Genomic DNA, 13,481 nt, shown 5'->3' on the forward strand with positions numbered 1-13,481 from the left:
GACTTTAGTCTCGACATGCTGACATTAATCTCGACATTATTCTCGACATGATAACAATCTCGACATTATTCGCGACCTGCTGACTTTAATCTCGATATTATTCTCGCCATGCTGACTTTAATCTCGACATTATTCTCACCATGCTGACATTAATCTCGACATTATTCTCCACATGATAGCATTAATTTCGACATTATTCTCCACATGATAGCATTAATCTGAACATTATTCTCAACATGCTGACTTTAGTCTCGACATGATGACATTAATCTCGACATTATTCTCAACATGATGACATTAATCTCGACATTCTCGACATGATAACATTAATCTCGACATTATTCTCGACATAACATTAATCTCAACATTATTCTCGACATAACATTAATCTCAACATTATTCTCGACATGATAACATTAATCTCAACATTATTCTCCACATGATAGCATTAATCTCAACATTATTCTTAACATGCTGACTTTAGTCTCGACATGCTGACATTAATCTCGACATTATTCTCGACATAACATTAATCTCGACATTATTCGCGACCTGCCGACTTTAACCCCGACATTATTCGCGACCTGCCGACTTTAATCTCAACATTATTCTCGCCATGCTGACTTTAATCTCGACATTATTCTCGACATGATAACATTAATCTCGACATTATTCGCGACCTGCTGACTTTAATCTCGATATTATTCTCGCCATGCTGACTTTAATCTCGACATTATTCTCGCCATGCTAACATTAATCTCAAATTCTCAACATGCTGACTTTAGTCTCAACATTATTCTCCACATGCTGACATTAATCTTGACATTATTCTCCACATGATAACATTAATCTGAACATTATTCTCAACATGCTGACTTTAGTCTCGACATGCTGACATTAATCTTGACATTAGTCTCGACATGCTGAGACTAATCTCAGCATTATTTTTCCAAATGCTGACACTAATCTCGACATTATTCTCGCCATGCTGACTTTAATCTCGACATTATTCTCGCCATGCTGACATTAATCTCGACATGCTGACTTTAATCAATCAATCAATCAATCAATTTTATTTATATAGCACCAAATCACAACAAACAGTTAACCCAAGGCGCTTTATATTGTAAGGCAAGGCCATACAATAATTACGTAAAAACCCCAATGGTCAAAACGACCCCCTGTGAGCAAGCACTTGGCTACAGTGGGAAGGAAAAACTCCCTTTTAACAGGAAGAAACCTCCAGCAGAACCAGGCTCAGGGAGGGGCAGTCTTCTGCTGGGACTGGTTGGCGCTGAGGGAGAGAACCAGGAAAAAGACATGCTGTGGAGGGGAGCAGAGATCAATCACTAATGATTAAATGCAGAGTGGTGCATACAGAGCAAAAAGAGAAAAACACTCAGTGCATCATGGAAACCCCCCAGCAGTCTAAGTCTATAGCAGCATAACCCATCCCATAAGGGATGGTTCAGGGTCACCTGATCCAGCCCTAACTATAAGCTTTAGCAAAAAGGAAAGTTTTAAGCCTAATTCTAAAAGTAGAGAGGGTGTCTGCTCCCTGATCTGAATTGGGAGCTGGTTCCACAGGAGAGGAGCCTGAAAGCTGAAGGCTCTGCCTCCCATTCTACTTTTACAAACCCTAGGAACTACAAGTAAGCCTGCAGTCTGACAGCGAAGCACTCTATTGGGGTGATATGGTACTATGAGGTCCCTAAGATAAGATGGGACCTGATTAATCAAAACCTTATAAGTAAGAAGAAGAATTTTAAATTCTATTCTAGAATTAACAGGAAGCCAATGAAGAGAGGCCAATATGGGTGAGATATGCTCTCTCCTTCTAGTCCCCGTTAGTACTCTAGCTGCAGCATTTTGAATTAACTGAAGGCTTTTCAGGGAACTTTTAGGACAACCTGATAATAATGAATTACAATAGTCCAGCCTAGAGGAAATAAATGCATGAATTAGTTTTTCAGCATCACTCTGAGACAAGACCTTTCTAATTTTAGAGATATTGCGTAAATGCAAAAAAGCAGTCCTACATATTTGTTTAATATGCGCTTTGAATTATTCTCCACATGCTGACATTAATCACATTATTATCCTCCACATGCTGACATTAATCTCGACATTATTCTCAACATGCTGACTTTAAATCCTGCTCATCCTACCTGTCTTTGGGTCTTTGTCTTTGGACAAGACACTTCATCTACATTGTCTCAGTCCACCCAGCTGTTAATGGGTATCGGCCTGGGCTGGGGAGGTAACCTGCGTCAGACTGGTGTCCCATCCAGGGGGAGTCAGACTTTCATTCGCTTGATGATTTGGAATCTGGAGATAAGCACCATCACCATCGGGCCTTACGGTCTATTCGCCCTATTAAGGTTTCAAATCTCGTGCAAACCTCAGAGAGGTGGTAGCACTGTGAGAACGCAACAACATGGTGAACTGCTACAGGATGCAATTTAGCAACTGCACGTGGACAATGCCATCAATGTGGCAAGGTAAAACTCTGTGCCTATTGTGCTTAAAACTCTTGGAAAGATGTTATCTATGTTTTTAGATGTTGTTATTGTGTTTGCATTATGTAAACACGTGAGAATCTCAAGTGATTTCACCGTTATTTACAGTGTGCCCCCCCCCCCCAAAAACAAAACTCAGAACCCATAAAAATTGTAATAAATCCTACATAGGTCCAGCAAATTTCAAGGAATTTTCTGGACTTAAACTTCAGTCTGTGTTTGATCATTCCCCAAAGTTTCAGTTATCTTGGTCGCTTTGCATAACAGTCATGTTCTTCCATGACATATGAGGCCTGGGGGCCTATTTCACCAACAAATCATACCATTTGGAGCATATTTTGGACAGAACACGACAGAACAGGCATTTGCAGGATTTATTACAGTTTTGATGGGTTCTGTTTTTTGGGTCATCCTGTACAATGGGAATTGTACAGTGTGCCACGATCTCATCCTGTTCTTGTCACTGTGGTGGAAAGTGAAGTATACTCTTTAACACCCTACTTACTGTCCCTTACAATACTGTTTGTACTGTTTGTTCCAGAGTAATATACATAAGATGTCTGAAATTCGGTTTGCATTTATGAACTTCCACGCACGTTGAAGGTAGCAGACGGAATATTTGGAATATCTGTTTTAGCAGGTGTTCAGGGGTCTCATGCATGAAGTCTCTTATAAAAGTTATGGTAGTATAATGTTCATTTGCAATTCATATCATGTGGTTTCTCCATGTCTTGATGGCAGCACCTCTCTGGTGTGCAAGGGATTATGGGATACCTCAACAGGGCAAACACAGGACTTATTCTCAACGTGCTAACTATAATCTCAATGTGCTGACTATAATCTCAACGTGTTGACTTTAATCTTAACGTGCTAACTTTAATCTCAATGTTCTGACTTTAATTTCAACTTTTCAAATTTATTTTAGAAATGCATTATAAAAACCCTTCTTCCTCACATTATATTTTCCTTAATGTCGCTTTAATAGTCTAAAAGTCTCACTGCCAAATCTTATTTGCTGCAGTTGCGACGTTGTCACGTATTGTGTTTGTGCCGCTCGTGTGTTTTTGTTTTAACACCACTATAACGGGGTTTCTCAATTTATCTGGCATCTGCCTCCAGTCATCAGTGTTCTACTCAGAAGTGAATCTGATGGCATTTGTTTTCATTTCATCTTTATTCTCCGGTGGGATTGAAGATTCCACTGTTGCAGCGGCTTCTTGCTGTCAAACGCACACAAAAAGTAAACACGTGTGTTGTGGAGTTTACAGACAATCAAGAAAGAGGAAATCCACTCATGGCAGCCTGCAGAAACAGCTGAGGACTCGCCGAGAAGAGCTATTTCCAGACTCTCAGATGCGCGGCAACAGAGACGTTTGAAGGTGGTGAGCTGTTACCCAGCTGCATCTTAATGTTCCTGCAAGGTTTCAGCAGAGAACACAGCTGCATACACCGCCAGAAAAAAAGGAAGTAAAAGGAAGGTGCGGCACTGAAGCAGTGAAACCAGTCTGTAAATAAGTACTTCCTTCAGCGCAACAGATGACACGAATTGTGGCACCGATGGCGGTTTGTGCCTTTCAAAAAGGAATTTGTGACCTCTGTGTTTTGGATCTGCATTTCCAGACAGACTGCAGGAATCCTGATTCTATATTTAGCTGTGGTTCACAACGATCGCATAACTCGCTCGTTGTCAAATGTTGATGAATTTTTCATTTTGGCTGCAGAGTCGTTTGGAAACAAACCACCGTTTGGCGCTTAAAGGTAATGACTGTCAAACCGCGCCGGAAATAAGCACCATAATGCTGGCTGAATTCGGTGAGTCAGTTATTCGGTATGTGAGTCATCCGGTGTGCTTGCTTTGCCGATGGTCCATCTGTCCACATGTACTCTCTGCGGGTGCGCAGTGGAGTGGCCTTCACAGCCACCAACCACACAAAGGGGGCTGCTACGCTAATTCTACCGCGAGCGCTCCGTTTATACGGCTGATCCATTACTCATTAACCCACCAAGAAGTAGCTGTGACTAATACCCACTTGTGCACTCACACATGTACTGAGCTTCTCAGAGAATCTGCACCTGTGGGCTGCAGGTCTGAACCCACACAGTGGGATTTTACAGTAAAAGTAAATTTGCGCCAACGCCGGGGAAGTAATTGGCGTCAATAAAAGAGAAAGAAATGGATTCACACCCACAGAGGCCGTTTAATGCACGCGGCTTTCCTGTAACATTATGGGCACTTAAACAGACTATGGGTAATATAAAAGCCACTTCAGCATTTGGTTTGCAGTATGACTCAGCTTCAACCAAACCCAGTCCAAATTATATCCAATCTAAGCCAGTGTGATTGGACCTGCTTATTCCGCTTACGGATCATGCAGGAAGCTGGAGCTGATCCCAGTGGTCATTTTTCACAGACAGACTCAAAGAACCTCATTGGGTTCAAACCTTGGACCTTGTCATGCAGGACCCAAAACGTTTCTGTGGTGTGGTGGATGCACTAGTATGGAGCTAAATCCAGGCCAAAAGTTTTGTAATCTGAAATTAAAAAAGATTGAAAAAGTAAATTTTGAAACTGAAAATTCAATGTTTGTTCTTGAATTTTCTAATCATTTAAAAAGTATTATCAAAATAAAAATAAGTGTAAGATATATATTTTTCAGTTTAAATAAATTATTGATTCAGCTCTGTAATTATTTTGATCAAATAATTTAAAGGCCACTTTGTTACATCGTCATTAAATTCACTATCTGGTACAACATACGGATCCACTGAACCAACTGCTACACATTGATCACAATAAACAGCTTTATCTTGAGGGTTTAAAGCCTCGTAATAAGCGTTCACTCTATTTTCTTTCATGAGCCAGCCGTGTAGTAATCCACGATGGAGACGGGAGCAGAGGCATTATCTATCAAAGTACCCACGTTTCCTGAAAGTAACATCATGTGATGACTGATTGCTCTCCTGTCACTCACAATTCCACGCCCCTCTCAATCGAAGCCACGCCTTCCCACGCCAGAACAGGGCCAAAAGTTTGAAACTGAAAAAATAAGATCTGAAAGTGAAAAAAGATCTGAAGGTGAAAAAAAGAAATATGAATGAAAATAAATTATTTGATCAAAATAATTACAGAGCTGAATCAAAAATTTATTTAAACTGAAAAATATATATCTTACACTTATTTTTATTTTGATAATACTTTTTAAATTATTATAAAATTCAAGAACAAACATTGAATTTTCAGTTTCAAAATTATTTTTTCCAATCTTTTTTTTTAATTTTTAGATTACAAAACGTTTGGCCTGGATTTAGCTTCATATACTAGGGGAGCTACAACCACTACCTTTGCACCCCCACCCCCAGGACTAAACCAAACCAACTTTTTTTAGGTTCCTTAGATGACCCCAAAACACAATCAGGATGTTCCCAAAAATAAAAACTGGCCTCAAACCAGTTAGCCAAGATGTTGTCCAAGATGGCCGCCAAAATAGGGTTTTTCACTAAAACACCTTTAAACAACATATAAACAACTTAAATATCCAGAGTAGGAAGTCCCATAATAATTTGATAAAAATGCTCAACAGGGGTCACATTTTTTCAAAATGTAAAGACTTCAAATGGAATGGAAAATATGAAAAGCAAGATGGAAAACTGATCGTGTGCACTTTAAGCGCACTTGTCCAAAGCACAGTGTTGGTGAAGAGCTTCTGCACCAGTGCAGAGGGCAGTTAAGTAGCCTACTGCGAGAACCAAAGCCAGAGGACGGAGGCAGTGAGCGAGATCAGCGAGTGCACACTCTGTTCTGTGAGTGATAATCAGCTCTCAGCGCCGTGTACAAGTCAGAGATCAGCACATTACATGCGGCACAAGAACGCCTTCTTCAAAAAAATAAAAGCCACTTAGTCTGAAAACCTGCTCTCATGGCAAAGCTGCAAAACAAGAATCGGAAGGCTCGTAGGTCGTGCATTCATAGTCATACCACTGTAATCTTCTGCATACACAAAATAATGCAATTCACTTGCAACAACTGCACACATTTTCATGAATTTTGCTTTAAATGTCAAATGTTATGGCTCTGATGAATTTTGAGTTATTAGGAACTACATCAGTCAGTTGACAGAAAACAGGATTTCCTTATCAGGGCCTCATTTGAATGTTGCATGTTTTGCAAGTCAACTCTTCAAAATGCATGTGCTTAAAAAAAAAAGGAGCCCCCCCCACCCCACCCCCATGCACTTACTTCAAACTGACGAAACCGCAGACAGACAGCTCACAAACCAAACATTTCTTATTCCGGCTAAAGAAAAGTTGGCAGCAACAGAGAAACACCAAGAAGGGAAACATAAGGCGTTTCAACGCAGGTTGTCAAAAAGCATATTTTCAAGCTGCAAGCTGTATGTGTGTGTGCACACATTATAAGATGTGTGAGCAACGTGTGAGTAATGCAGGAAGGCAAAGGCGCGAAAGAGAAATTGCTTTGTGTACTTACAGTGTTCTTCTGGCAAATGATTTCCTGCAACAACACAAGAAAAACACATGTAAAAACTCAAAAAGACAAATGCATTTGGTCAAACTTTACTTGGTAAAGGACACCGTATGTGTTACTTTTTGGCATTTCAAACCACAAAGCTGGAACCAGGTTCCATTCCAGTGTGCAACAAACCGTACTTGTATAATCAGAGGAACTTGAGGTTGAAGATTTTTTTTAAAGATAAGACGTAATGCTGAAGGTGTAGGAAATGGATTTCCCCTCCACGTCATGGTTTGTGCTTCATGCTTTGCACCTTAAGTCGAGGTAAAATACCATCATATCATTTCTGGGTAAGTTCACTGATGCATATCATGCAAATGCATAATCAGAGTGCAAAAAGGAACCGGATGCAAAGGAGGTGCACTGAGCCACTGAATGGTGTGTTTAGGGGATACTGTGAGTTAAACCAGTCAAACAGAAGTGAGTTTGTGTCAAATGATGGGTTACTTAGGGAGACTAAGATGAGGAGTTGTCACGTGTGCTGTGAGGGAGCGTCGGCTTTGACATTTTGGTCACGTGGCGCATTTCTCTCTCCGTGATTCGGCACATGTTTTAGAGACATTCCCATGGCTGCAGAGATGTGGCATTTAGGGAACTTGGGCATGCAGTGTTGGTCAGAACCAAGCAATGACACTTTCTCAGTGAGGTTTGGCACAAGTTGGGTAAGTCTGGTCAAACGTGCATCAGACTTGAACATGTTAAATTTTTAGGAGCAATTAGTTGATGGCTAACTGAAGTGCAGGTGGGCTCAATTCACAATAACAACAAATAAAATAAGGTTTACAAGTCATTTTTAAATGAAAATACAGAGTTCTGTTGTGTTTTCATCATATGACCAACTGTACCAGATTTACCACCAAATAAGGCCAAGCTAGCACCTTCTCAAATGTTTCATACCGCAAATGCATCTTCTATCAAATGATTAACACATTTATGTAATGCAATAAATCAAATCAAATGTTCCCACTCAGCCTAAATATAGCCTTTAATCACAACTGCCGTGAGTCACATCTTGGGAGTTCAGTTATGCGATGAGGTCGGGTCAACCGGTTCCTCTGCTTACCTGCAGAGACTGGAGGGAGTCGGCGTTGGTGTCGCAGTACAGGATGATGTTGTTGGCCATGCTGAAGCTCTCTCTCACTCCCAGGTGGTAGAAGAGCGAAGGCTGGCGGAAAGCGTCAGACATCTCCACCACAGCGATATCTGGTGGTCAGAGGTGTGCATTAAATTCAGTGACCAATAGTGCAGCAGATAAGAGAATATTTAGAGCGGAATCCTGCAAATGGTGATACAAGCATCAAGTTGGGCACAAATACTGAGAAAAAAAACAAAAAAACAAACTTATTAGCCACTTGAATTTTCAATAGGCTTCAGGTACGGGTCAATAAAGAATTACACAGGGTCAAAATTAGAAGATGCTCCAATCATATTGAAAACTATACCGCATTATTTGCCTGATCATAAAGATTCCAAAAAGGTATAGTTTGGACTATCTGTGACTGAATGTTTTGGAGTTATGGGGTAAAAAGAGCAAGAATGGTGACAAAGGTCAGCTTCAGTTTGTACAGGGGTCAGAAGTTAAAGTTGCTCCATTTTGGTAAAAAGTGATGCAAATTATTAGTTGAGTTAACAGGGTTTTAAAAAGGAATAGTTTGCGCCATGTATCATGCTTAGTCATCATGTTATGAGGTAAAATATGTGATGTCATAGAATCCAATGAGCGTTGACCTTGTTTGACCTTTACTTTGGTGACCAAGTATTCAACACAGTCAAAACTATTCCATATTCCAAACTCCGCAATGTTTAGCGAACCGCCGCCCCCGGGAGTGTGAGCATGCGCGGTGGTTAGAGCGTGTAATAGCACATTTCATATAGCACCAAAATTGCACGCTAAAAAATAACTATTGCACGGTCAATGAAACACAATGGCAAATGGTGCAAATAATCCATGTCACGTGACATACAACCCACCAATCAAATGACAAGGATCCACTCAGCCGTTATATAAACTAGACTAATCCATTGTTGAATGAATTAGGCTAAATGAAGCTGACTGCACAAAACATGAAATGTCTTGGATTCATATGGTTTGCAGTAAAATAGAAGTCAAAGTAAATGTAGGACTTTGAATTTATTTAAAGAAGCCATATTCTTTGAAATTACTTGTTTTGACCAAACAAAAGATTAGAGATAGCCCATCAAATCCAGGTCAAGTCAAATGGAAACCATTTTAAATCCAGTAGAAACAACAAAAACAAACAAATAAAAAACAAAAAACCCCAACAACAACAGCAAGTAGCCAGCACTTGATATACAGCAGGATTAAAGTGTTTTATCACCTTCAACCAGTAGAATCTTTATATTTCTGGGTGATTCTTTAACTACGGGCACTATTGGCCTTGTAAATGTAATTTCCACCACACCATTGCCTTACAATATAAAGCGCCTTGGGGCAACTGTTTGTTGTGATTTGGCGCTATATACATGTGCTCTGATGTCACTGTTTAGCTCCATAGAAACTACCCAAACAATCTTTCATACAAACTGTTTAGGGACATTACAGTGTTGTGGTGGAAATTACGGCAATAGTGTGGGACAACTACATTTTATTTAAAAAAAAATCACAACAGTTGTATGACATTGAATACCCCAATTATGTTTTGATTATTTTACTGATATTTTATTCAGAGATATTTTAAAACATTAGAAAAAATGTTTGTTTACTATTCATTTTTAGCATTGAAGATCATAAGTCTGGGTGTGGGACAAGCACAAAACAGCAATATTTGCATATAATGATGCTGAAAAAAGGTGAAAAAGTCATCATAGACTACTAGAACAAATTTCTCAACACACTTTCATTGTAAAGATAACTATTGTACTTGGCCCCACAAATCTTAGAAACATGGTGTCTAACCAGATCGTTACTCTGGATGGCATTTCCCTGATCTCTAGTAATACTGTGAGAAATCTTGGAGTCATTTTTGATCAGGATATGTCATTCAAAGCGCATATTAAACAAATATGTAGGACTGCCTTTTTGCATTTACGCAATATCTCTAAAATCAGAAAGGTCTTGTCTCAGAGTGATGCTGAAAAACTAATTCATGCATTTATTTCCTCTAGGCTGGACTATTGTAATTCATTATTATCAGGTTGTCCTAAAAGTTCCCTAAAAAGCCTTCAGTTGGTTCAGAATGCTGCAGCTAGAGTACTGACGGGGACTAGCAGGAGAGAGCATATCTCACCCGTGTTGGCCTCTCTTCATTGGCTTCCTGTTAATTCTAGAATAGAATTTAAAATTCTTCTTCTTACTTATAAGGTTTTGAATAATCAGGTCCCATCTTATCTTAGGGACCTCGTAGTACCATATTACCCCATTAGAGCGCTTCGCTCTCAGACTGCGGGCTTACTAGTAGTTCCTAGGGTTTGTAAGAGTAGAATGGGAGGCAGAGCCTTCAGCTTTCAGGCTCCTCTCCTGTGGAACCAGCTCCCAATTCAGATCAGGGAGACAGACACCCTCTCTACTTTTAAGATTAGGCTTAAAACTTTCCTTTTCGCTAAGGCTTATAGTTAGGGCTGGATCGGGTGACCCTGGACCATCCCTTGGTTATGCTGCTTTAGACGTAGATTGTGGGGGGGTTCCCATGATGCACTGTTTCTTTCTCTTTTTGCTCCGTATGCATCACTCTGCATTTAATCATTAGTGATCGATCTCTGCCCCCCTTCACGGCATGTCTTTTTCCTGGTTTTTTCCCTCAGCCCCAACCAGTCTCAGCAGAAGACTGCCCCTCCCTGAGCCTGGTTCTGCTGGAGGTTTCTTCCTGTTAAAAGGGAGTTTTTCCCACTGTTGCCAAGTGCTTGCTCATAGGGGGTCGTTTTGACCGTTGGGGTTTTTCATAATTATTGTATGGCCTTGCCTTACAATATGGAGCGCCTTGGGGCAACTGTTTGTTGTGATTTGGCGCTATATAAGAAAAAAGTTGATTGATTGATTGATATATGTGTGAAATTTCCCCTTTTTTCTGTTTTTCATACAATATGATCAAAGGACATAATAAGTGCCCGTAGTCTAAGAATCACCCTTCTATACTAGCAGATTACCCACCACATGGTGGGTTTGAAATGAAAACTTCATGTTCATCAACAAAGCTATCACCTCCCACCTACAATGGATTCCAGAGAACTGTTAGGGTGCGACTATGGCTGCCTCAAGAAAAGACAGCTACTACTAATAAAAAGTAAGACCTTTCAGCTGCTCCCTTGTTTCCACTCAGGGTCGCCACAGCAGATCCAAGGTGGATCTGCATGTTAATCTGGCACAAGTTTTACACTAGATGCCCTTCCTGACACAACTCCATGTTACATGGAGAAATGTGGCAGGGTGGGGTTTGAACCAGGAACTTTCCACACTGAAACCAAGCACACTAACCACTTGTCCACTTGGACACACACACACACACACACACACACACACACACACACACACACACACACACACACACACACACACACACACACACACACACACACACACACACATCTTTTAGTATATAGATATGGTATCAATACTCAATAAATGGAACACTTTCCTTTGCTCATGTTTTTCCACAAGTTTAAGTAACAGACAACGTATATGCACACAAAAATGTTTTTCCTCATTTTTCTTCCACAAATTTGTTATAGACTATTTTGCAACATAATCCACATAAATAGCACTCGAACTGGTTACAAGTTCTATCGTTACTTCCCTGCAATTAGCTCATTTTCCTTGTCTAAAGAAAATGTGTAGAAAAAAATATTTTGTTTTTGTCTGTGAAACCACATCTCCTTCCAGCCAGAAGGTTCAAAATGAGATAATACTGAAGAACGTGATTTGTAAGTCACATGAAACAGAGTAAACCTCAACCCTCTGGGGTCCGAGGGCATTTTTTGGACAGTTCACTTGCCTGGCATAAATGTTTTATTATTGCTGTTAACAGCTCTCCCTGCATCCCACAATCAAGTTTTATTTCTCTTTTTTCAGGACAACCTGTGCTTTCAGAATATATATGCCATAGTAGTGTTTTATAAGTGTAATAAAGGTTTACAATCAGAAATAGGCAAGGAAAAAATAAAGCGAAAAATAATTTTCCACACACATTTATTCAAAGGTAATTTGAGGTCTTGTGTGAAAGACTGTACAACAAAAAGGTTCAAACAATAAACAGAAATGCCCATTTTGAACAATATATACAAAATAGTCTGTGCGTTTTGTTGTCCATTGATATGGTAAACAGTGCTTTACGCAGAGAAAGCAACAGAGTTATCCAGTAACATTCACATGCAAACTAGTGGAGCAATCCTGATAGTTACACACCCTTTGTTTGAGCACATGGGATTGTTATCAGAGGCTCTCCGTGTGCTCCTGCTTTCACTGATTGCTGTGCGTAATGGTGCAGGGTGCACTGAGTATGTACTAATATAGTATGTACTCACTGGAGCACCCAGGGGGCTATTCAAACGGGCCAACTAGTAACATATAACTCCTGAAAATGATCTTTGGTTTTTCACGTGAGGTAAATCTGCCCTACGATTGGATTTTGGAAAACCATGTGACGGTGAACCAATTCCGATTGGACACTCACATTGTGCACATCATCACACAGCTTCTATGAGGAGTACAAAGATGGCCGATGGCTGGCTTCAAAGTCCGTGGGGTTAACTTTTCAGCAAAAAAAAAAAAAAAAAAAAAAAAAAGTACGTTTCTATCTCATATCATTCAAAAGTTATTTATAATTTAGTAAAGCTTGGTCTAACCCTGACCCCAGAGGGTTAAACCACTGCACAGACACAAGTGGATCATTTTGTATGTAAATGTAAGATGATCTCAACATCAAGGTTTTATTGCCCAACAAAGACCACTGTGCACCTCTTCAGAGATAAACAGGGGAATAACCTGTTGATGTGATTAATCAGAAGAAAAGCCCAGCACAGAAATCAATCAGTCAAACTATGTTGTTTGACTGTAAACAACCTGGCGGAACAGCTGAAGAATGTGCACTCCTCAGCACCATCTAATGTGTTTGTTGACATGAGGGGATGGAAAGAGATGAAAAAGCAGGGTGCGCCATTAACTCCGGCTGCTGGGCCGAATGGTTACCTTCGCCAACAAAGTTAGAGGACGTTATGTTTTCGCCCCTGTTTGTTTGTTTGTGACCAGCCTGGAGCCCACAATTTTTCCATATATTCTCAAATATTTACTGATGATTCATATCCTGATAGGCAAGAACTGATTACATTTTCAAGATCATAGGTCAAAGTCAGGAAAAAAATCCCTATCTTTAACATTGAATTAATATTCTACAATTCATAACTCTGTCAAACAATATCAAATTTCTTTCATATTTGACAGTATTATGTAGGATGGTATCCTTTATCAACTGACAAAGTTT

At 39.9% G+C, this 13,481-nt stretch overlaps 1 protein-coding gene across 2 annotated transcripts in view; it reads right to left on the reverse strand.

The window, feature by feature from the left end:
- The window catches only part of map3k5 (mitogen-activated protein kinase kinase kinase 5), a 158,308-nt gene that overhangs the window by 100,495 nt on the left and 44,332 nt on the right, over positions 1 to 13,481 (reverse strand). For both annotated transcript variants that reach the window (XM_034161719.1, XM_034161718.1), the window contains exons 2-3: positions 8,111 to 8,250; positions 7,006 to 7,029 (exon numbers count right to left, since the gene is read on the reverse strand). In XM_034161719.1, coding sequence (XP_034017610.1) covers positions 7,006 to 7,029; positions 8,111 to 8,250 — 164 coding nt within the window. The remainder of the gene's footprint in view (positions 1 to 7,005; positions 7,030 to 8,110; positions 8,251 to 13,481) is intronic.

The sequence above is a fragment of the Thalassophryne amazonica genome, chromosome 21 (assembly GCF_902500255.1).
Source record: "Thalassophryne amazonica chromosome 21, fThaAma1.1, whole genome shotgun sequence".
Classification (NCBI taxonomy): domain Eukaryota; kingdom Metazoa; phylum Chordata; class Actinopteri; order Batrachoidiformes; family Batrachoididae; genus Thalassophryne; species Thalassophryne amazonica.